The 22,278-nt window shown below is 36.8% G+C and overlaps 1 protein-coding gene across 1 annotated transcript in view; it reads right to left on the reverse strand.

Annotated features, from left to right (window-relative positions):
- Nucleotides 1-22,278, reverse strand: part of INTS4 (integrator complex subunit 4) — a 99,038-nt gene that overhangs the window by 71,058 nt on the left and 5,702 nt on the right. Inside the window, exons 3-4 of the mRNA XM_033120513.1 lie at nt 14,086-14,203; nt 8,108-8,214 (exon numbers count right to left, since the gene is read on the reverse strand). Coding sequence (XP_032976404.1) covers nt 8,108-8,214; nt 14,086-14,203 — 225 coding nt within the window. The remainder of the gene's footprint in view (nt 1-8,107; nt 8,215-14,085; nt 14,204-22,278) is intronic.

Below are 22,278 nucleotides of genomic sequence, written 5' to 3' on the forward strand. Positions count from 1 at the left end.
GGGTGGGGTTCTCGGAGAGGGAACCTCTCATTATAAAAATGGTTCAACCAAACAGTTTAGCTCAGAGTTAATTCTTGCCTCCAAGTTACTTAAGCTACAGAAATGGGAAGGACACACTATGCCTGACATATTGTAAGGGCTCAAAATTATCCTTCAAAACAAGACACTGAAACTGAGAAACTTCCAGACGTAAAGCTGGCAATGACTGTTTGTTAAAGCTAATACAGCAAGGTGGTGGTTGGTTTTTTTCCCAAATAAACTATTTATATTTAGTATGGAAGCATCATTCTCATAGCTAAACTGCTGACTGAAGCACGGCCCCCTGGAAGGTTGCTACCCCTGTGACAAATACTTTGATTTTCAAAGAACAAACTAAAAGCTTCTAGCTTCTATTAAGGTAACCAGGCAACACTGATGCAACGGAACCTATTACTGACTGTCAGCCCACAAGAGAGAGTAAGTCTAAATCACACCCCTCAGGGCAGCAGTCAGTTTTATGGTATCCTTCCCCTACAAGTCACTTCCTGCATCAAGGCCGTCATCACTAATAGCTGCCTAGTGTCTGCTCTGCAGAGGATGCTATTTTGATCTTTATACCCAGGCCGTTCATTAAAGTGCCATCTTTTTTGTATTAATGGAATAAGCCACATCCCAATAAGAGCAATCCATGTTAAAATATAAATAAATAAATAAGCTAAACCAATCAGTTTAAAACTACTGCTATAGAAAAAAAATCAATGGTTATACCAAGAAAATCTGAGAATGAAGTTAAAACACAACAAATACAACTTACTGACTCATTCAGTTTCAATATGGATTGTTTTTAAGCACAGGTAAAAATTCGGTGTTCTCTGTATGCAAATGATTCTAACAGATGACCTCTCCTAACAAACCACACATCATATTTGTTTGACAGTATTTTATCGATGTTAAAAAGCTGTATGGTTCTATCTGTTGCCTTAAGAGCTTAATGTACGTTTGCCATAGAATTAAAGGAACAGAAAAGAAACAGAGAGGCTGGAAGAGAAGGCAAGATGGAGGCAGAGACAAAGAAGAATTAAACTACGCTATATGTAAGCCTTATAAGCAAAAATAACATTTGTTCTTCTAGAAAAATCTCCACATATAGCAAAGAAAGCAGAAGACCACCTGTTTCAGTTGTGCAGGTGCTCCACAAGAATATTAATTTCCTGATCAAATCGGTGAAACAAATCTCTTCATCTCCCAAATAAAGATTAGCTATACAATGTACCTCAAGGAATTATTGATAGGATAAAATGAGACAAACTTTGAAAAGTTAAGAGTGCCCTAAAGCATGACTCTCTTCCTACCGTGAAACAAAGAAAATGACAAATTCACACCATGTATTTAAAAGCTATATAAAGAAAGAATTTGAATTTAAAGTATTGATAATGATAGGAATAAACTATAATATATTGAATAAACTAACAGGAAAGAAGGGAGGGAAAGATCTCTATACAGTAGAATGCCAATTAATAAACACATAAGGAACAGCAGAGTTAGAAAATCACCATTTTGCAATGATCAGAATAATAATTGACTCAGCAAGATTCATTAATGGTTGTTAAAATACTGAGTAAAAGTTTGATGGGGAAGAGGATATTTACAAAATCTAAAGTATCTCCCAACAATTACTTATTAATCACAAGGAAAAATAATAGCACAGTAAGTCCTCACTTAAATCATCCTCAATAGGTTCAATGTATAAGGAAACCAATTTTAAGGAAACCAATTTTACTACAGACTAACTGATATAAATAATAGTTAAATTCCTACAGCATCTCATTAACATTATAACAAAATGATGACAAATAAAACACTGTTACTCTAGGACCTGCTGTGACTCTGTACTGAAAACTCTAACAGACATCACCTTAACCAAGTACCTAAGTTAAAAACATCAATGGTGAGTCAAACTTCATCTGTGCCTCATGAAACGATGCAGTGAGAAAGACACAATATTATTTTTGTGGTATTCCTACCAAAATGCATAACCTGAATCTAAACAGAGGAAATGAAATATCAGATAAATACAAATTGAAAGACATTCTATAAAATGGTCTATACACTTAAAAAATTCAAGGTCAAGAAAGATAAAAAACAGGCTAAGGGACCTTTCCAGATTAAAGAAGACAGGAGATATGAAAACTAAATGCAATATTAGTTGCCAGACCAGAATAGAAAATTTTTTATAGAGGATAATATTGAAATAAGAAATAGAATTTGAATTAAGTCTACAGATTAGTATTAGTATTGTATCAAAGTTCAATTTCCTGATTTTGAGAATTGTATTGTGGTTATAAAAATGTTATCCTTTGTGAGAAATACACATCTAAGTATTTACTTTAGTGGAAAAGGAGCGTGATGTCTGCAATTTACTCTTAAATGATTCAGGAAAAAATCATATGTATATACAGAGAGATAAAGCAAATTTAGGAAAATGTTAACTACCGGTGAAATCAGGGAGGAAGCTATATGGAAATTATTTATATTATTTTTGTAATTTTTTGTTGTATGAAACTGCTGGCGTGTTTGGATTTTATCCCATACTCAACCCAATGCTTCCCCAGAATTCTCTTTCTCAGTGAAAGGCACCACCATCTAATCGGGCACATAAATCAGAAACCTAGGAATCATCCTCAACAATTCCTTCACCCTTACCCCATGCTCAAGCAATCACTAAGTCCTGCCAATCTCATTTCCTAAATATTTCTCAAATCTATCTACATCTTCCCATCACTTTAATCCAAACTACTACAATCTCTCACTTAGGCTACTACAATAACATCCTAATTGGCCTCTCCACAATTATACTGGCCTCTTCTCTGATCAGTTCTCTACAACACAAGAATAGTCTACCCAAAACACTTCAATGGCTTCTCAACAAGTCCTACAAGACCCTGCACCACGCCTAATGGTTATTAAATGGTTTTTGGTCTCAGGATCCCTTTATATTCTTAAAAACTATTAAGGACCCCCAAAGAGCTTTTGTTTATATGAGTTTTGTCTACTGACATTAATTGTATTAGAAATTAACACAGAAATTTTAAAAATATTTCTTTATTAATTCTGTTACAATAATTATTCATATTTGCCTCCACAGTCAATCTGTAACAAAACAGTATGTTGTTTTATCTCAAGTATATGAAGAAAATCTAGACTGAGGTAGTTGAACAGGGAGGGCCACACAGATACCCCCTCCCCCCTCAGAGTCCCTGAAAACCATAGAGGTCCTCAGACCACACTGTGAGAGCCACAGCTCTAGCTTTACTGCCACCTTTAGATCCTTCTAATGGTGTGCTCCTTTCTATACCATAGGATCTTCGCACATGCTGTTCCCTTAGCCTAGACTACTTCCCCCCACTCCTTCCACTCCCTTTGTTCATTAACTCTTACCACACATTAAGATATTAAAGTCTAAGCTCAGTTATCATTTCCTCTAGAAAACCTTCTCTGAATTCCCTAATTAGGTTAAACCTGACCACCCAAACCATAACCCCCTTTTGGAGCAATTAAAACAACTTTAGTTAAGAAACCTTACCCTAATCTTACCTACTTGACAAACCATTTCATTCAAAACCTGAGTGAAATAACACCTATTCCAGAATGCTCTTTTTAATACTTCTCTCACCCCAAAGACTTTTTCCACTCCTTTCTCTGAGCAATTTTTATACCTCATAGTTACTTGTTATCGCAAGAAACATATTATATTATATAACTGTTATAAGCCTGACTGTTGACTCGTAAGTTCCCTAAAGGTTGGAATCTCGTTTCTCCAAGAAAGACATACAAATGGCCAATAAGCACATGAAACTATGCTTCCCATCGCTAATCACTAATCATTACAGAGAAACAAACCAAAAGCACGATGTACCACTTCATAGCCATGAGGATAGCTAGTGTCAAGGAAGGAAGGATAGGAGGAAAGTAGGTAGGGAGGGAGGAAAAGAGGGAGGGAGGGAGGGAGGGAGGAAGGGAGGGAGGGAGGGAGATGGTCATTTGGGCTGTTTCCACCTTTTGACTATTATGAATATTGCTGCTATAAATATTCACATACAAATTTTTCTATGAATATGTTTCATTGGTAGTCATCTACGAGTGGAACTGCTGAGTCATATGGTAAGTCTATCTTTAATTTTTTGAGGAACTGCCAGACTGTTTTCAGACTGCTTTCAGACAGTTGAGCCATTATCCATTCCCACCAACAATGGAGGAGAGGTCCAATTTCTCCACATCCTCACTAACACTTAGTTAGTGTGGTTAGTCTTTTTAATTCTAGCTATCATCCTAAGGGTGTGAAATTATATTGCACTGTGGTTTTGATTTGCATTTCCCTAATGACTAAAGATGTTAAGCATCTTTTTTGTGTGTTTATTAGCTATGTGTGTATCTTCTTTAGAAAAATGCCTAGTCAGATCTTTTGCCCATGTTTAAATTGTGTTATTTGTATTTTTATTGTTGGAATTTAAGAGTTCTTTACATAGGGGCCGGCCTGGTGGCTCAGGCGGTTGGAGCTCCGTGCTCCTAACTCCAAAGGCTGCCGGTTCGATTCCCACATGGGCCAGTGGTTGTCAGTTCAACTCCTCGACTCCCTCAAGGGATGGTGGGCTCCGCCCCCTGCAACTAAGAATAAACAAGGCACCTTGAGCTGAGCTGCCGCTGAGCTCCTGGATGGCTCAGTTGGTTGGAGCGCATCCTTTCAACCACAAGGTTGCTGGTTCAATTCCTCGAGTCCCACAAGGGATGGTGGGCTGTGCCCCCTGCAACTAGCAACGGCAACTGGAACTGGAGCTGAGCTGCGCCCTCCACAACTAAGACTGAAAGGACAACTACTTGACTTGGAAAAAAGTCCTGGAAGTACACACTGTTCCCCAATAAAGTCCTGTTCCCCTTCTCCAATAAAAATCTTTAAAAAAAAAAAAAAAAAAAAGCAAGGTCTTTATATAGGCTAGATACACAAATCCCCTTTTAAACATATGATTTGCAAATATTGTTTTCCCATTTTGTGGGTGCTTCTTCACTTTCTTGATAGTGTCCTCTTCATCACAAGTTTGCAATTTTGATGAAATCCAATATATCATTTTTTTCTATGATTATCTTTTCACAGTATTCTTTTATAATCCTTTTTATTTGTCAGGTCAGTAGTAATGTTCTCTCCTTCATTTCTGATTCTAGTAATTTCAGTCTTCTCTCTTTTCACCTGGTCAGTAAACTAAAGGTTTGTCAATTTTGTTGATCTTTTCAAAGAACAAGCTTTTGGTTTCATTGATTTTTCTTTATTGTTTTCCTATTCTCTATTTCATTAATTTTTGCTGTAATCATTCTTATTTCCTTTTTTCTACTTTAAATATAGTGCTCTTTAGATTTTCTGCTTTAGATATAGTGTGCTCTTCCTTTTTCAGTGTCTTAAAGTGGAAGTTTAGGTTACTGATTTGAGATCTTTGTTCTTTTTCACTGAAAGCACCGACAGCTATACATTTCCCTCTAAGCATGCGTTAGCTGCATCCCATAAATTTTGGTATGTCATGTCTTCACTTTCATTCATCTAAAAATATTTTCTTTTTTTTCACCCCCTTTCTTCTGCCTCCCACTCCGGTTCTAACCGTTGTTTCTCAGTCTAGTTGTGTAGGACACAGCTCCCTGGCCCATGCTGGTATTATGAGCCTTGGGCTCCCCCGGGCTGAGGCCGTTGGTCACAGGTTGTCAGTGGGCTACTCACGGCAGCTCTCACTGGCTGCTGGCCACCAGCCGCTCACGGCAGCACACAGCAGCCCACGCCAACCTCCAGCTGTTCACAGCAGCCCAGGGAGAGCCGTTCCTCACAATCTTACCTGTAGAGGGCGCAGCTCACTGGCCCATGTAGGAATCGAACCAGTGACCTCAGCGTTAGGAGTACAGCACTCTAACCACCTGAGCGACTGGGCAAGCCCAAAATATTTTCTAATTTCCTTTTTTATCTCTTCTTTGACCCATTATCTATATAGGAGCATGTTTAATTTTCATATATTTGTGGTTGCCCAAATTTATGTTACTGATTTTATTCCATTATGATTAGAGAACACACTTTGTATTATTTCTATCAAAAGGGTGAATGTTATTACATGCGAATCATATCTCAAGGCACAATGTATGATAAAATCACAGACAAAATGTCATTAAGCAATAGAAATAGTAACTGTGGTTATCAATCGTAGACAGTCTTTATTTACTGGAGTCTGCAAAACCTTGTGACAGGTCTGCTATTTCCAGATTTTTGTTTATCTGTTTACCCTATTATTAGCCTCTACAAATGGTGAAGAAACACACAAAAACCCCATATAAGAAACTGGCAAGGAACATGAAAAGTTCATTCTCAAGAGAGGAAACACAAATGAAGAACAAATATGAAGCCTCACCAGTAATCTTTTAAAAAGGAAATTTTGAAAAATGAAACACTATTTTCCTCCTACCAAATGAACAAGTTAACCCTAGTTTTTAAACATTAATATCCAATTCTAGAATGCTACAGGGAATTAGGCACTCTCATATACTGCTGGTGGGCATATAAGCTGGGATACTTTGGAAAACAATTAGGCAAAAAGTATCACGATCCTTAAAAAAAATCTAAATGCTTTTAACTAGTAATTGTACTTGTGACAATCTACGTTTAATAAATAACTCTAAATACAGAAAATATTTTAGACTGACTAATAATATTTACTGCAATATTATTTACAATTTAAAAATGGTTACAATATAAATTTCCAATAAGAAGAGAATGGGTGGGTAAACTATAGTTTAATTATTGGACAAAATATGCATCCATTAAAAATGTTTATAAAACATTCACAATATAAGAAAAATACTTCTGTTATGTTAGTGAAAAAGCAAAATTGTATATATAGAATATGATTACAGCTATGTATGTAAAAAAATAGCAAACAATCTGTATATAGGAGAAAATCAGAAAGTAATATATCAAAAGACTAATACCTGTCACCTTTGGTACTAAATTATGAATATAGTTTTGTAGTTTATTTATACTTTTCATTATCTTTCCAAAGTTTCTGAGTATAAATTTTTGTAATAAAAAGTCTATTTAAATCAAATTTAAGAAACTGCCACTTCAAGCATTAACAATCCACTTAGTACAACACCTCTCTCACCAGCACGACCTCACAGATATAAATATTCTCTCACCTGGGAGATACATTTATTCTCTCATATACATAATCCCTAGTGTTTTCCACTTATGCTCTTAGGATTATACTTGTCCGAGTGTTTTGTGTTTGGTTGTTGTTACTGCTTATTAAAATAACTGGAACACTCTTTCCTGGGGCTCAGAAAGAGCATTCTAATTCTACAATTAAAACATACTTGTTTTCTTATAACCTCAAAATCAACTTATCCCAAAGATTAAAAGCAAACCAATTCTACAAGGTTTAGGAGCCGCTGTTTGTACAAAAGGCAGATAATTAAAAGTTCCAAATTAAATCAAAAGGCACAACTAATGTGCGTGTATTTCTTTGATAATCAGAAAAAATAACCTGAAAAACAATTTTTCCAAAACACTTGTTTGCATCTAGTTGGACTGTTTATTGAAGCCACAAAGCATAAGAAAAAGAACATGGGCTGTGGAATCAGAGAAACCAGAGTTTATACCCTGGTTCTGCAACTTCCTTGCTGTGAAAACTTGGACAAGTTAAACTCTCTAAACCTCAATTCCCACGTTTGTAAACAGGGATAACAGAACTTACCTAAAGGACTGTGAGGAACAAATAAAAAACTGGACACCAGGTAGGTACCACGATAAGCAGAGTGCTGTATTAGGCACAGTACACAGGATAGCTACTATACAATTATTTTCACTTCTTTTGGGAGGATGAGGAAGTTCATTTTATAATAAATTACTCAACTTTATTCCTAATCCAACATCAAGAAAAAAAAAAGACAGCTCTTAAAACCATTAGGAGTCCCTGGCAATTCTCAGTTACATACAGATTGACAGTGTAGATCTAAGCAGATCTTACAGCTCATACCACCTCTCCAGATACTGCAAAACTGTTCAAGAAAGAAGCAACACAGTGTTGAACCATTATACTCTTACCTTGCAGGCTACATCAACTAATCGCATCTGGATAGCTTGATTGTCTGGGAGTTTTGTGCCAATTGCAAGCAAAGTGTCCAACAGCTGAGCTAGGACTTGATGAGATTCTAAAAAGGAAGACAGAAAGTTGTCTTGGAGAATTTCAAAAGATCACTACAGAAACTAAATTTACTTGGGTAAAGAATGTAGTTTTTGTCAGTTAAGTTCTACTATTCGATCCTGACTCCCCTCAACTAAAAGCTAAGTTCCTAAAGGGATCAGATCTAAAAGTTGGAGTCCTCTACAGGTTGGCCATCATGCTCGAAAATGTTTAGTGCTTGGTAATTCAAGCGCTTTTCATTGCCTTCAAGATAAAGTCCAAATTCCTTAGCAGGGCATGCATGCATGTATACACACATACATACATACATACCAGTCCCTCGAAGGTGTTTAGCTCTGCCTATCTTTCTAGCCTCATCTCTTTCAAGTCTCCTCAATACCCTTTTTCCCAATTACTTATGATTTCATGTCCCCCTATCTTTGCTCAGGCCAACTTCCCTACCTAATTGACTTCACCCATACCAGACTCCATTCTCAATCCCACTCCCCAGGGAGCACCTACTAATCTTGAGGTGCGAAGCTCCAGTATGAAGCTTTTCCTTCTTCCCCTAGAATTGATCATTTCCTGCATTGTGGTTCCACTGCACCCTTTACATCAGCTACAACACTTTACTACATTCCTTTATTTTTGTATCAGACTAAGCCAGGAAACCAAAAGATCCTTGAGAGCAAAGACTGTGTTTTATTCACCTGCGTGTTCTTAGAATCTAGTACAGCTCATTATACGCTCAATGAATGTTTAATACATGGGCAAACAGCCAAATTCAAATAAATTAATATCAATCATCTTAACCAGATTCTCTTCTTTGTCTAAATTTTCTTCTTTGTTGCAAAATATATTTCTTATAATGCTGGTGGTATACAAGAAGATTTTAGGTGGCATTCAGATAATCGTTTTTATATTATTAACCATGAATATACTCTCATGTACGTAATAAAAATTGCAGTTCCTACATATCAAAGTCACATAACACTCATCTCCTTTTAACCTTAATAATATAAAGAGCCTCTTTAGTTTTATTTAACAAAAAAAAAAAAAAACTGGCCAATTATGAAAAACATTTCAAATAATATAAGTTAATATATTGAAATATATTGAAATATTCAAATAATATATTGAAAAACATTTCAATAAGTAAACCATAGTATAGATATGAAACAAATATGTCAAAAATGATGTACATTATATATAAATGACTAAAGCTCAGAAAACACTAGTCAAATCACCTCTTAGTAAGACTTACAGTTAAACATAGTAGATTGAACACATCTGTTTATCACTATTCTTTCCTAAAACTTCGTTAATGTAAGAATAAAGAAATTTAAAAGGTATAAACCTACAAGTACAAAGAAAACAGAAGAATAAAGTAGGTAAATGAGAAAAGTCAATAAATGTTCCAAAGATAGAAAGCAGATTGAAAAACTCTTCGGTAGAACTGAGAAATGTAATACTAGATGACTACTGAGAAGGATGTCACACTACAAAGCAAAAAAAATTCTAGCCATGACATCCCAGAAAGATTCAGGAATTGGAGAGTTTTTGTAAAAATTAAAAACCCAAAACACAGGGATAAGGCAGGGGTTTGTTTGAGGCCTCCGTAAGAAGTAGTTGGACCCCTGCCTCCTTCCCTATCCTACAGAGCCAAGTGACCACTGAAATAGGAGGTTTAGTCCATATAGAAAATGGACCGGAAAGGGCAAAATTTGGGGAATACCAGTGAGGACAGGGAAGAGACATCATGAAAAAGAGATGAGAAAATAATCAAGGTACCGATAATCAGACACTCCCTCCTTCTCCCCTTCAGCTACTTTGGCTCCAAATACATCATGGTAGCCAGTCATTTCTCTGACTTCCTAGCAGGTGAGTCATGAACTTACAACTGAAAAAACTGATGGGCCCCACAGAAAAACACTAAAAGTCACTGAAAACTTCTCCAAAGACACAAAGGATCCTCCTAGAGTGGAGGCTACCAGTTGACATGCCCTGTCCCTTCGCATAGAACTACCAATCAGCTTTTTAGTGCCTCTTTTTCTTTCATTAGCTCAGTTTTATTATCTGCAGTAAGCAATATTTAAACACCAATCAAAACAAGTGGGCAGAGAGCGCTCAAGGGCCAGTACAGGCAAACAAGCAGGCCCCTGAAATAAAGTGGCAACTACTGCAAAAATCATGGCCGAGGGAAGGATGTTTAGTAACTCATCTTAAATTTAAATGCAAGGCCAAGGTTCAAGAAAAGTCTCTAATGTGAAGATGCCACAAAGAGAAAAGAAGATACTGAGAGGTAATAGAAGAGAGGTAAAAAAATCTCCACCAGCACCACCACAGCAACCTGTATCATTCCTTCAAAAATTATTCCGCATAACATCATGAAAAGGTAGCTAAACCTTTTGAAGATTAACTCTTGCCTCTGGTAAATCACAAATCTAAACTAAATCTTAAGCCCCAGTCTCTCTCATGATGTCCTGACCTACATTACAACTGCAAGTTGGATGGACATCTCCACCTGGATAATAAACGAATCCTCAAAATCTCTATACCAGCTGGTTCATCCAATCAAATTCCTCAGAGACACCAAAGTATCTTTCTAAAAGTAGACTTCATCATTTCATGCCCTTGCTCAAAAAAGCTTTACATGGCTCCACTGCCTTCAAAATAACCTTCAAAATTCTTAGCTACCTAGCCTTCGGCTTCAAAGCATTTTACCATTGGTTTTCTTCCTAAAGCCCCTTAATCCTTGCTGATCTCTCACAAAACAATTCAGTTCTTCAACTATTTCTTGTGCTTTCCAACTTCTCTACCTTTATCATAATGTTCTTTCTTGGCACTCTTCCCCATCTCTGACTTTCCAAATCCACCTACTTACCAAGCCTTTCTGGATCCCACCAGTCAGCACTGATCTCTCTCTCCTCTGCTCCCACAGTATTCTGATTATCCCTCCTCTAAGGCAAGCTTTGTGTTCTCATTAGTGGCGCAAAATGTACGAGAGAGGCAGACATACATAATGCCCTTGAAGTGCTTAGCCTCGTGCTTACCTATGAGTTACAGAACTCATACATCTGATGAACTGAATGGAAAGATTTCTGGTTCAGTGTGGACCACACTCTTTGAAAGTGCACATGAAACTGACAACCATGAGACTTTTACTTCTAAGTCTGTGGCTGAATGCTAAGCCACAAATGCTAGAGTCATTTTAGCAGTCACTCTATCTCTTTGGAGTTTATTTTCCTCAGCTATGAAACAAAAGGCTTGAACTAGATGATCTTTGTGGTCCCTTCCAGTTCTATCTTCTTTGAATCTAGGTAGGTCAGGAACTGGAAATTGGGAAGACACCTAGATCAAATCTCTTAGAGACAATTAAGTGAGAGACAGAATTAGAACACTAAACAAAAAATAAAGTAGCTAGGGCCAGCCCGGTGGCTCAGGCGGTTAGAGCTCCATGCTCCTAACTCCGAAGGCTGCCTGTTCGATTCCCACATGGGCCAGTGGGCTCTCAACCACAAGGCTGCCAGTTCAATTCCACGAGTCCCGCAAAGGATGGTGGGCAGTGCCCCCTGCAACTAAAATTGAACAAGGCACCTTGAGCTGAGCTGCCACTGAGCTCCCGGATGGCTCAGTTGGTTGGAGCGTGTCCTCTCAACCACAAGGTTGCCGCTGGACTCCCGCAAGGGATGGTGGGCTGCGCCCCCTGCAACTAGAAAACGGCAACTGGACCTGGAGCTGAGCTGCGCCCTCGGCAACTAAGACTGAAAGGACAACAACTTGAAGCTTAACAGCACCCTCCACAACTAAGATTGAAAGGACAACAACTTGACTTGGAAAAAAGGCCTGGAAATACACACTGTTCCGCCATGAAGTCCTGTTCCCCTTCCCCAATTAAAAAAAAAAAAAATCTTAAAAAAATGAAATAAAGTAGCTATTTCTATGCATCCTGCATAATTTGAGTCTCTTTCTTTTAAAGGCTAGGATGATATATGCAGCAAAATCAACTCTCTCATAATGTTTCTATTTTGGAGATAAAGTGTTTCAGGTAAACCACAATCTGTAAGAAAGAGTACTGCACTAAGTTCTCAGTTCTGCCACTCCTTAGCTAAACTCACTTCATCTCTCTGGGACTTAGTTTCTGTCATCTGCAAAATGAAGGATTTAAGCAAGATGATCTACGTAATACCAGTTATAACTAAAAAAGTCTATGGCACGGTGAAATTCTCAATCTTAAAGTATGAAATATTTCCATGTACATAGCTAGCTACTCTAAGAACTTTTCATGGGAAAAAAGATACTTCAATACTGAGGCAATATAACTGTTTTGGTGCTTTTAAAAGAAATGGATTTTTTTTTTGCCCCATCTGCAAAAGAAAAAATTAGAAACATGATACTGTACCTATTGACATTTAATATATTATCAACACTATAAATATTATGAAGGTAATGTAGAAACATGGAAAAAACTGTATGTAAAGTGAGAATAGAAAATAGTACATTCTATAAGTACAACCACATAAAATGCATGTAAGTAAAAAGTAATATGTAAAACATTATTTTATGGAAGCAGTAGGAATTTTTTTTTTCTTTAACGTGGTTATATTGGCATTACAAAAAACCAGATTCCTCTCTCGAAAAAATTTATAAAAAGATACTTTCATTGTTTCCTGTGAATTGAAAGTCTTGGGTTGAAATTCAATACAAGCACAATTTTAAGATGAAGTTGTTTCTAACAAAATTTTTTTTAAATTCTCATCTTCAGACAATGGGCCACATCTGTAAGATATTTATTATCCTTAAACAGTTGTACAATACGTATATTTAGATTGTCTGAGTTCAGTGGCCCTTTATCACTCTCATAACCTCTTAAGTTTAAAGAATAAATGTTGTCCAATATTTAAATAGTCACATTTGTTTATATAACATATACCCCAAAATGAAATAAAACTATTCTTTGAAAGCACAACTAATTCAAACAAATTATAATATTTTCAGAAACAGAAACAAAGGATTTCTTTTTATTTAATTTTTTAAAATAAATACTAAGGCAAGTGAGGCATTAACTCTACAACAGAATCTTGTACATAAATAAAGCAAGATAAATAATTTAAAAAACCTAAAAAGGTTAAGTAGTTTTCTGTCTCACCTAAACACTGAAAAATAATGTTAGTGGGCATCAACAAGGAACAAATAGAAAAAGTAATAACATGTGAGACCTGGGGGATGTCACTTTTACAGGAACTAAATTGTGAGGGACCACGTGAGCAGGACAGCACCTCTCGTGCTTTCTGAGTTAGTGTACACAGTTGACAAAACACCGCCTATCACATACTATGTAACCTTCAACAAGTTAGTCAATGTCTCTGAACTTCAGTTTCCCCACCCACATCAACATCTATCTTACAGCATATGTAAACCACCTTAAGTACAGTGGTACCTCGTTTTTCGAACGTCTCCGTTGACGAACATTTCAGTTTACGAATGCCGTAAATTTTATGGATCTATGGTATCATTAGATAGTAAAATTCATGCTAAATTTGCAGTTTTAGGGGTTGATTTTAAAGGTCTGGAATGGATTAATCCATTTTGCATTACTTTCTCTGGGGAAACCGTGCCTCAGTTTTCGAACATTTCAGAACTCGAACGGTCTTCCGGAACGAATTACATTCAAAAACCGAGGTACCACTGTATATGCTACTTGGTAGAGATCAATAAATGACAGCTATTAATGGACAAAACCATATTTTAACTCTAATGTAAATATATGTGCATAGTTTTATTGATTCATCCTCAAATTCCTTTTCAATATCAACACTCAAAATTTTGTTTTAAATTCTTATGCAAAAGGAACTAAAGATTTCTGTTCTGATTACACAGCTTTTAAATTACAACTTACTTTCATTCTGCAGGATGTTAATAGCATCGTCCATAATACAATCTGGTGAAAATCCTGCAGTCTTTGACAATAAACCCAATAATGATGCAATTTTCAGTCTCACAGATGGATCATTCTCCTGAAACAAAAGAAGCGGTTGTTACCTTGATGTTCTAAGTCTCAGCTAACCAACAAATAGGAACATGGGAAACTAAAACATCTCAAAAGAGATTCAATGATCCAAGTATTCCAAGGCTTTTTTTCTGAAAAATTAACTTGATATACTTCAGGGGAGAGAGCTTTCTCAATCAGTATGTTACACCCAAGTACTGGAAAGTGAGTGGGAACTTTTTTATGAATTGCTGATGCCATTCACTTCTAACCAGAAATGTGCTTCTGAGGTTAAAAGAATGTTTCAAAACCTCCACCGTGTAGTCACATTGAACACGAGTTGCCCTACCAACACTGACAGCGCTGGCCACCCGATGTTGCTGCTCTTGGAGTGTCTGGAAGTTGGGTGCTGCAGCTATCACCAGTAAAAAATCTTTCACTTGCCTCGTTTTCTGGATCACCAGATCCTGATTAGAAGTTTGGGCGGGGGAGTCTAACGAGCTGGGTCTACGTCTTGCGCCTGGCTCCAGATGCAAGGCAGGCAGACTAAGAAATGAGTAGTCTGGCCCTTTTACCTTCGATATTGGGAGGTGGTCTCTAATTTGCACCCAAATTCCTATGGTGAGAAATTTCCCCAAAGACGAAAAGGACCATGTCTTTTTGTTCATCACCGTTTCTCCAGTATGTAACACAACACCCTAAGTTTCTAAGGAGGTAACTGAGCACAGCAAGGAGGCCTCAAGTTGGGGAAGGAGCAAGAGATACGGAGTCTAGAATCCTTCAAGTCTAGAAGACCTAGAATCCTGACACACCATTTACCATGTATATATAAACTTGGAAAAGTCATTTTCTTGGAAATATAACCTTAAGCTATAGGGTATAACAGAAAGAGAAAGGGCTTTGAAATTGGCCAAGATCACATCAGCAATTTAGAAGGTAAGATAGCAGAAAACACCCAATCAGAACAGCAAAAAGAAAAAAGAACCTAAAAAAATGAGAATTTAAGGGATATCTGGGACAACATCAAGTGTAACAACATCTGCATCATAGGGCTACCAGAAGGAAGAGAGAGAGTGCAAGGAATTGAAATTTGAAGAAATAATGACTGAAAACTTCCCTAACCTGGCAAAGGAAATAGGCTTACAAGCCCAGGAAGCACAGAGAGTCCCAAACAAGATGAACCCAAAGAGGCCCACACCAAACACATCATAATTAAAATGGCAAAGGTTAAAGACAAAGAAAGAATCTTAAAACCAGCAAGAGAAACGCAGTTAGTTACCTACAAGGGAGCTCCCATAAGACTTGCCGCTGATTTCTCAATTTTGCAGGCCAGAAAGGATTGGCAGAAAATATTCAAAGTGATGAAAAACAAGGATCTACAACCAAAATTACTCTACCCAGAAAAGCTATCATTTAAAATCAAAGGACAGGTAAAGAGCTTCCCAGACAAGAAAAAGCTCAAGGAATTCATCACCATCAATCTAGTATTACAAGAAATGTTCAAGGGACTTCTTTAAGAAGAAGAAAACAAAGAAGATCATAAATATGAATAATAAAATGGCAATAACTACGTAGGTATGTATGTAGTATGTATACATATATACACATATTTATGGGTGTATATAAATTTGTGTGTGTATTTGAAGGTATTAGAAAATTAAAAGACAAATGAAGAGTCAAAGAACCAGTATCGTGAGGAGGGTCACAAACCCAAGAAGTTTCACCTAGAGTTTGGGGCTGCTTTTTCTTGAGGCTTATGCCAACTAGGGGAGGTGAAACTATGGATGGATGATAGTCAAAGTAAACAGTGCTTCTGACAGCAAGCGAGTCCAGGGGGCAAAGACTAGAGTGTAAGGCTGAGGGTAGGAGGGGGAGCAGAGGCAGCCTAATAAACCCTATCCATCACTTTGGATTGGGACCACAAAAGGCTACAACAATATGAGTAAAAGTGAAATAAAAATACAAAGACTTTGGTAAGGACTAAAGCTCAGCTTTGAATAATCTCAATCCTGAAACAAGAAGGTTTTCCTGGATTATTTGGTAGAAACAAATCCTCTCTGGACAAAAACTAAGTCATCCTAATCCTTAACTTATTTTTACAAACAATTTTGGATATACACTGTCTAATACAATAAGAAATAAGGCACAGTAGACATCAGATAACATGAATAGAAATGGTAACATATTCCTATGGGGACTCTATATATTGGAGTTATCAGACAAAAACTTTAAAATAATTCTGCTCATTATGTTCAAAGAGATAAAAGACAAAATTGAGAATTTCACCAGAGAACTAGAACTTAAAAAAAAAAGAGGAAATGGGAGCATCCGGATGGCTCAGTTGGTTACAGCGTGAGCTCTTAACAGGGTTGCTAGTTCAATTCCCACATGGGCCAGTAAACTGCGCCCTCCACACTAGATTGAAGACAATGAGCTGCTGCTGAGCTTCCAAAAGGGCGAACAGATGGCTCAGTTGGTTAGACCGCAAGCTCTCAACAACAAGGTTGCCAGTTCAAATCCTGCGTGGGATGGTGGGCTGCGCCCCCTGCAACTAAGATTGAAAACAGCGACAGGACTTGGAGCTGAGCTGCGCCCTTCACAACTAGATTGAAGGACAACAACTTGGAGCTGATGGGCCCTGGAAAAACACACTGTTCCCCAGTATTCCCCAATTTTAAAAAAAAAAAGTTAATTACAGAAATGATAAAAAGCAAGATATGAAATTAAGAACCAAAGGATAGGTTCAACAGCAGATTAGACAAGGTGAAGCGAGAATTAGTGAACTAAAAGATAGGTCCAGAATGAAGCACAAAGAGGCAAAAGAAGAAAAATTCAGAAGAGAAGGTACAGAATAAAATGAGATGGTTTATCATCATGTAATTGGACTCCTCAAAGGAGAGTGAGATAAGACAAAGCAAAATTTAAATAATAGCCAAGAACCTCTCTGATGAAAAGTACCAGTCATAGATAATAAAACAAACACTATGGACCCCAAATAGGATAAATAAAAAGAAATCCACATGTAGACACATGACAGAAAAAGTGCTGAAAACCATACCAAGCAAAACTACTAAATGCAACCAAAGAAAAAAAAACATTACTCCTCAAAAGGATCAGTAAACTGACATCTGACTTCTCAACAAAAACAATGGAAGACAAAAGACATTACAACATATTTAAATACTAAAAGAAAATAACAGCCAATTTAAAATTCTATATGTAGCAAAAACACCCTTCAAGAGCGGAAGTAAAATAAAACTTCTATACAAACAAAGAATTTGTCATCAGTAAACTCACAATAAAAGAAAATATCAGAGGTATTCTTCAGCCAAAAAGAAAATAATCCCATATGAACAGTCACAGATGCAAGAAGGAAAGAAAAGCAATGATAAATACATAAATGTGTAGGTAAATCTAAATGAATATTGTCTGTATAAAATAACAATATCTTCTAGAGTAAAAAATGATAAATTATACAATTACATTCACATGTAAGTCAGGATGGTGGATAAATGGAGTTAAAGTCCTTATACTGTCCTAAATAGTAGAAGTACCATTTAACATTTGACTTTGATAAGTCGAGAATTCATTTTGTAATATCTAGGTTAACCAGTAAAAAAAGTGTAAAAGAATGTATAACTCCAAAGCTAATAAGGGGGAATAGAGGAGAGAATTTAAAAAAAAGAATTATTCAAAAGATGGCTAGAGGGGCCGGCGGATGGCTCGTTGGTTACAACGTGAGCTCTGAACAATTGGGTTGCCAGTTCGATTCCCACATGGGCCAGTGAGCTGTGCCCTACACAAATAGATTGAAGGACAATGACTTGGAGCTGATGGGCCCTGGAGAAATACACTGCTCCCCAATTTTCCCCAATAAAATTTAAAAAAAAATTTTTTTTAAACAGATGGCAAGAAACGACAGGAAAAAACACTGATCAGGTAAGACAAACAGAAAGCATTTAATAAGAGGGTAGATTTAAACCCACATATATCAATAACTGTATTAAATCTAATGAGTAACTTCTCCAGTTAAAATAGACTGTCAGATTAGATTAAAAAAAAAAAAAACTAACTACATGTTTTTTACATGGGTCATATCTAAAACAAAAAGCTATAAAAAAGATGAAAATTAAAGGCAAAACTAGATATACCCTGTAAACCTTAATCAAAAGAGAGCAAGTATCATATTAATATGAAAGAAGTCATTATTTGTTCATGATTATGAAATACCCAAAATGATCTATATATAACTTATTAACATTATTAAATAACCATAGCAAGATTTTTTATATAAGATTTAATAAATATCAATTGCATTTCTGAATCAGCTATGTACTGTTGGAAAATAAAATTTTAAAAATATATCATTTACAATAACAAAATATTAAATATCTAGGAATTAACAGAAAGATGTATAAAACCTCTCTGCAGAAAACAATAAAACAGTATTAAAATAATAGGAGCACACCAGGTTCATGAATTGGGAGACTCAAAACTGTAAAATGTCAATCCCCAAACCCATCTGCACTATAGAGTTAATATAACTGTAATCAAAATCCTAACAAGATTTTGGGGGGGGTGGCAGAATTTCACAACCTTATTTCAAAATTTATATAAGAAATGAAAAGATCAAGAATAAACAAGATAGGGGTAGCCGGATGGCTCAGTTGGTTAGAGTGTGAGCTCTGAACAACAGGGTTGCCGGTTTGATTCCCACATGGGCCAGTGAGCTGTGCCCTCCACAACTAGATTGAAGACTATGAGCTGCCGCTGAGCTTCCGGAGGGGCAGCCAGATGGCTCAGTTGGTTAAAGCGTGAGCTCACAACAAGAAGATTGCCAGTTCAATTCCCACATGGGATGGCGAGCTGCACCCCCTACAACTAACATTGAAAATGGCGACTGGACGCTGACTCTGGGTGGTGAACACAAAATGTGATCTATTGATGATGTATTACAGAATTGTACACCTGAAATCTATGTAACTTTACTAACAATTGTCACCACAATAAACTTTAATTGAAAAAATAAAATAAAAAAAAGAAAAAGAAAAAAAAAAGAAAACGGCGACTGGACGGAGCTGAGCTACCCCCTCCACAACTAGATTGAAGGACAAGGACTGATGGGTCCTGGAAAAACACACTGTTCCCCAATATTCCCCAATAAAAAATTAAAAAGAAAAAACTCTAAAAAAAAATTAAGGGACTGAAAAAGTTGATACCTACAACAAATATAACCATTAAAGAATTTGAACCCAGAATATAAAGAATCCCACTAAGCAATAAAGAAACAAATAGTAAAAATAGGCAAGAGACATAAATTGGCATTAACCAAAAGGATACACAAACGGCCAATTAAACATAGTAAGGCTGTTCCACTTCATTAGTAATCAGAGGAATGCAAATTAAGGCCACAATGACACATCCATAGGAACCTTCAAAATGAAAAGGTAGGAACTGACAATTCCAACTGCTTGCAAGTATGTAAATTGGTACTACCACTTTAGAAAATAGTTGGCTCAGTAATTCCACTCCAAGGTATGTACTACACAGATGTGCAAGCCATACATACCAAAAGACTTGTACAAAAATGTTCATGGCAGTATTTCTTATAAAAGCTAAAAACTGGAGACAGCCTAAATGTCCATCAATAACAGAATGGATAAATAAATTATGGTATATTCATACAATGAAATCTTATACTGTGGTAAAAATGAATGAACTGTAGCTACAGTCAATATGAACGAATCTCACAAACAGAATTTTGAGCAAAAGCCCACATAAAAAAACATACCGTATTCTCTAATTATATGAAGTTTAAATAAATAAATAAATAAATAAATAAATGGTTGTGTTTAGAGATGCAGGTTTAAATGGTTAAAAAAGCAAAAGGGAAGTTATTACCCTTTGTCTTTGGGAAAGGGGGGAAAAATACTTAGAAGGGGGTTTGAGGGGGCCTATGGAATACTGATAATATTCCATTTCTTTTTTTATTGGGGAATAGTGTGTTTCTCCAGGGCCCATCAGCTCCAAGTCAAGCTGTTGTCCTTCAATTCAGCTGTGAAGGGCGCAGCTCAGCTCCAAGTCCACCATTTCTCGACATGGATGGTAGTTACATACGGTGTTCATGTTTTGATAAATCCATAGGCTGTATGAGGTTTTTCTATGTAGTCTCCTCTATGTGTTGCATTTCGTAAGTTTAGTAAGTTTTAAAAATATGATAGATACTTGGATGACTGAGGTAACAGTGGAAACAGAAAGGTAGATGGACTCAAGAGAGATTTAGAAGGTAAAATCAACAAGACTTGGTACGGTAGGAAGGGAATGTAGGGAGAGGAAAGGGATAAAGGATCTTTCTCAGGTTTGACTTAAGGGTCTATATTAATGGTATCATTTCTTGAGAGAAGGTAGACTGGAGGATGAAGGGAGATACAGAATTCAGTTTTGAATAGAAATAAAAGCCAATTCTTTTACAGACTTCAAATCATTAAAATAACATGATAGACTCAAGTAATTGTCTTTCAGAGACAATGTACTAGTCAAATACCCTAATATTATAGGGAGAAAGGATAGGAAAAGAGCTACATAGCCTTTCAATAGTCTGGAATGGTGTCACAGACTTTCAAACACAGGGGAGCTGTAGAGAAAGCAGAAGTAGAAAGCCTAGCATATAAGAGAGAGGTAAGAAGGCAAGAATGAGATAAAAAGAATAAGAGAGCATCTGACCTAGTGACATTCTTTATCCATCTGAATACTTTACTCAAGTTCTACTTTCTGAAATAATCCCCTAGTACCCATTCTACTGAAAACACATAAATCACCTCCTTCATATCTAAGCTTAAAACAAACTACCTTCCAGGGAAGCCCTCTCTAATATTAATAACTGCTCTTCTCACCATTAAAACTGTCCTAGTTCAGGCTTTCATCACCTTGCTGCAGATTTATCAGTCTTCTAGCCGGTCATCCTAACTCCTGTCTTGCCTTCATCCAATTCCTCCATCCTCCATACTACCCCCAGAGGACATGTCTAAAACAAAAACCCACAGGTAGAACACAAGACCCTTCAGGATCAGCCCCCTTTCAATTTTTCTAGTCTTCTCTCTTAGAAAACTCTCAACCTAAAATCTATGCCAGCCAAACTGCTTGCATTTCTCCTCCTAATGTGACAGGCTATTTCACATCTCCATGCCTTTGCTCACAACTGAATGCCTTTCCTCCTGTTTTCCAACTGGCCAAAATCTGCATCACTACTACTATATAATGCCTTTCTAGACCCCTGCTCCCAAGTTGAATTAAATATCCTCTTCTTTAAGGTCACATCATGACCTGTCCCAGATTTCAGAGCACCTATAACATTGTATCATTATTATCCATTTACTGTCTCTACCCAACTAGACTCAGATCATGGATCATCTATTCATTTCTATATCACCTACATGAAGCATAAGGCCTAACACAAGTAGTATTCAGAACATTTTGAGCGAATGAAAAAACTGAACAAATGAGTAACTTTAGCCCCTACTATCTATATACTGCATCTACTATTTGGTCTACCAATTATACTTCTAGCCCCTAAGGGACAAGAAACACGTCTCTCAGTTCTGCATCTTCCACAGCAATGAGCACAGCAGTGTAAGTGAAGAACCCTTCGTGGGAAAAAAGTTCACATACTGATGCCTGTCCACAGAAAGACTTGGAGAAGAAAAGCAAGAAGGCAAAGTAGTTTATCTACTAAACTGCCAGATACCACATTTCTGGATAAAACAGAAGAAAGAGTAAAAAACACCACAGTCATCAACCTAGAGCGGGCCCCCTTTGGCACCCCTCCTCATTTCCTGTGGGGCTAGAATCTGCTAGACTAATATGAGCAGCATGGACCGGTTAAAGAGCTTGGAGTCTGACATCAGAACACCTAAGTTCAATTTTTTTTTAGGCATGATAATGGTAATATAATTATGTTTTTAAAGAGTGTTTATTGTTTAGAGATATAAACTGAAACTTATGAATGAAATGATCAAGATGCCAGGGATTTGTTTTCACAAGAATCTGGCGGAGAGGGTCAGAGCAGAGGAAGTGGAAATGGCCAGTGAGGTTGGAAATGAAACG

The sequence above is a fragment of the Rhinolophus ferrumequinum genome, chromosome 11 (assembly GCF_004115265.2).
Source record: "Rhinolophus ferrumequinum isolate MPI-CBG mRhiFer1 chromosome 11, mRhiFer1_v1.p, whole genome shotgun sequence".
In the NCBI taxonomy this organism is placed as follows: domain Eukaryota; kingdom Metazoa; phylum Chordata; class Mammalia; order Chiroptera; family Rhinolophidae; genus Rhinolophus; species Rhinolophus ferrumequinum.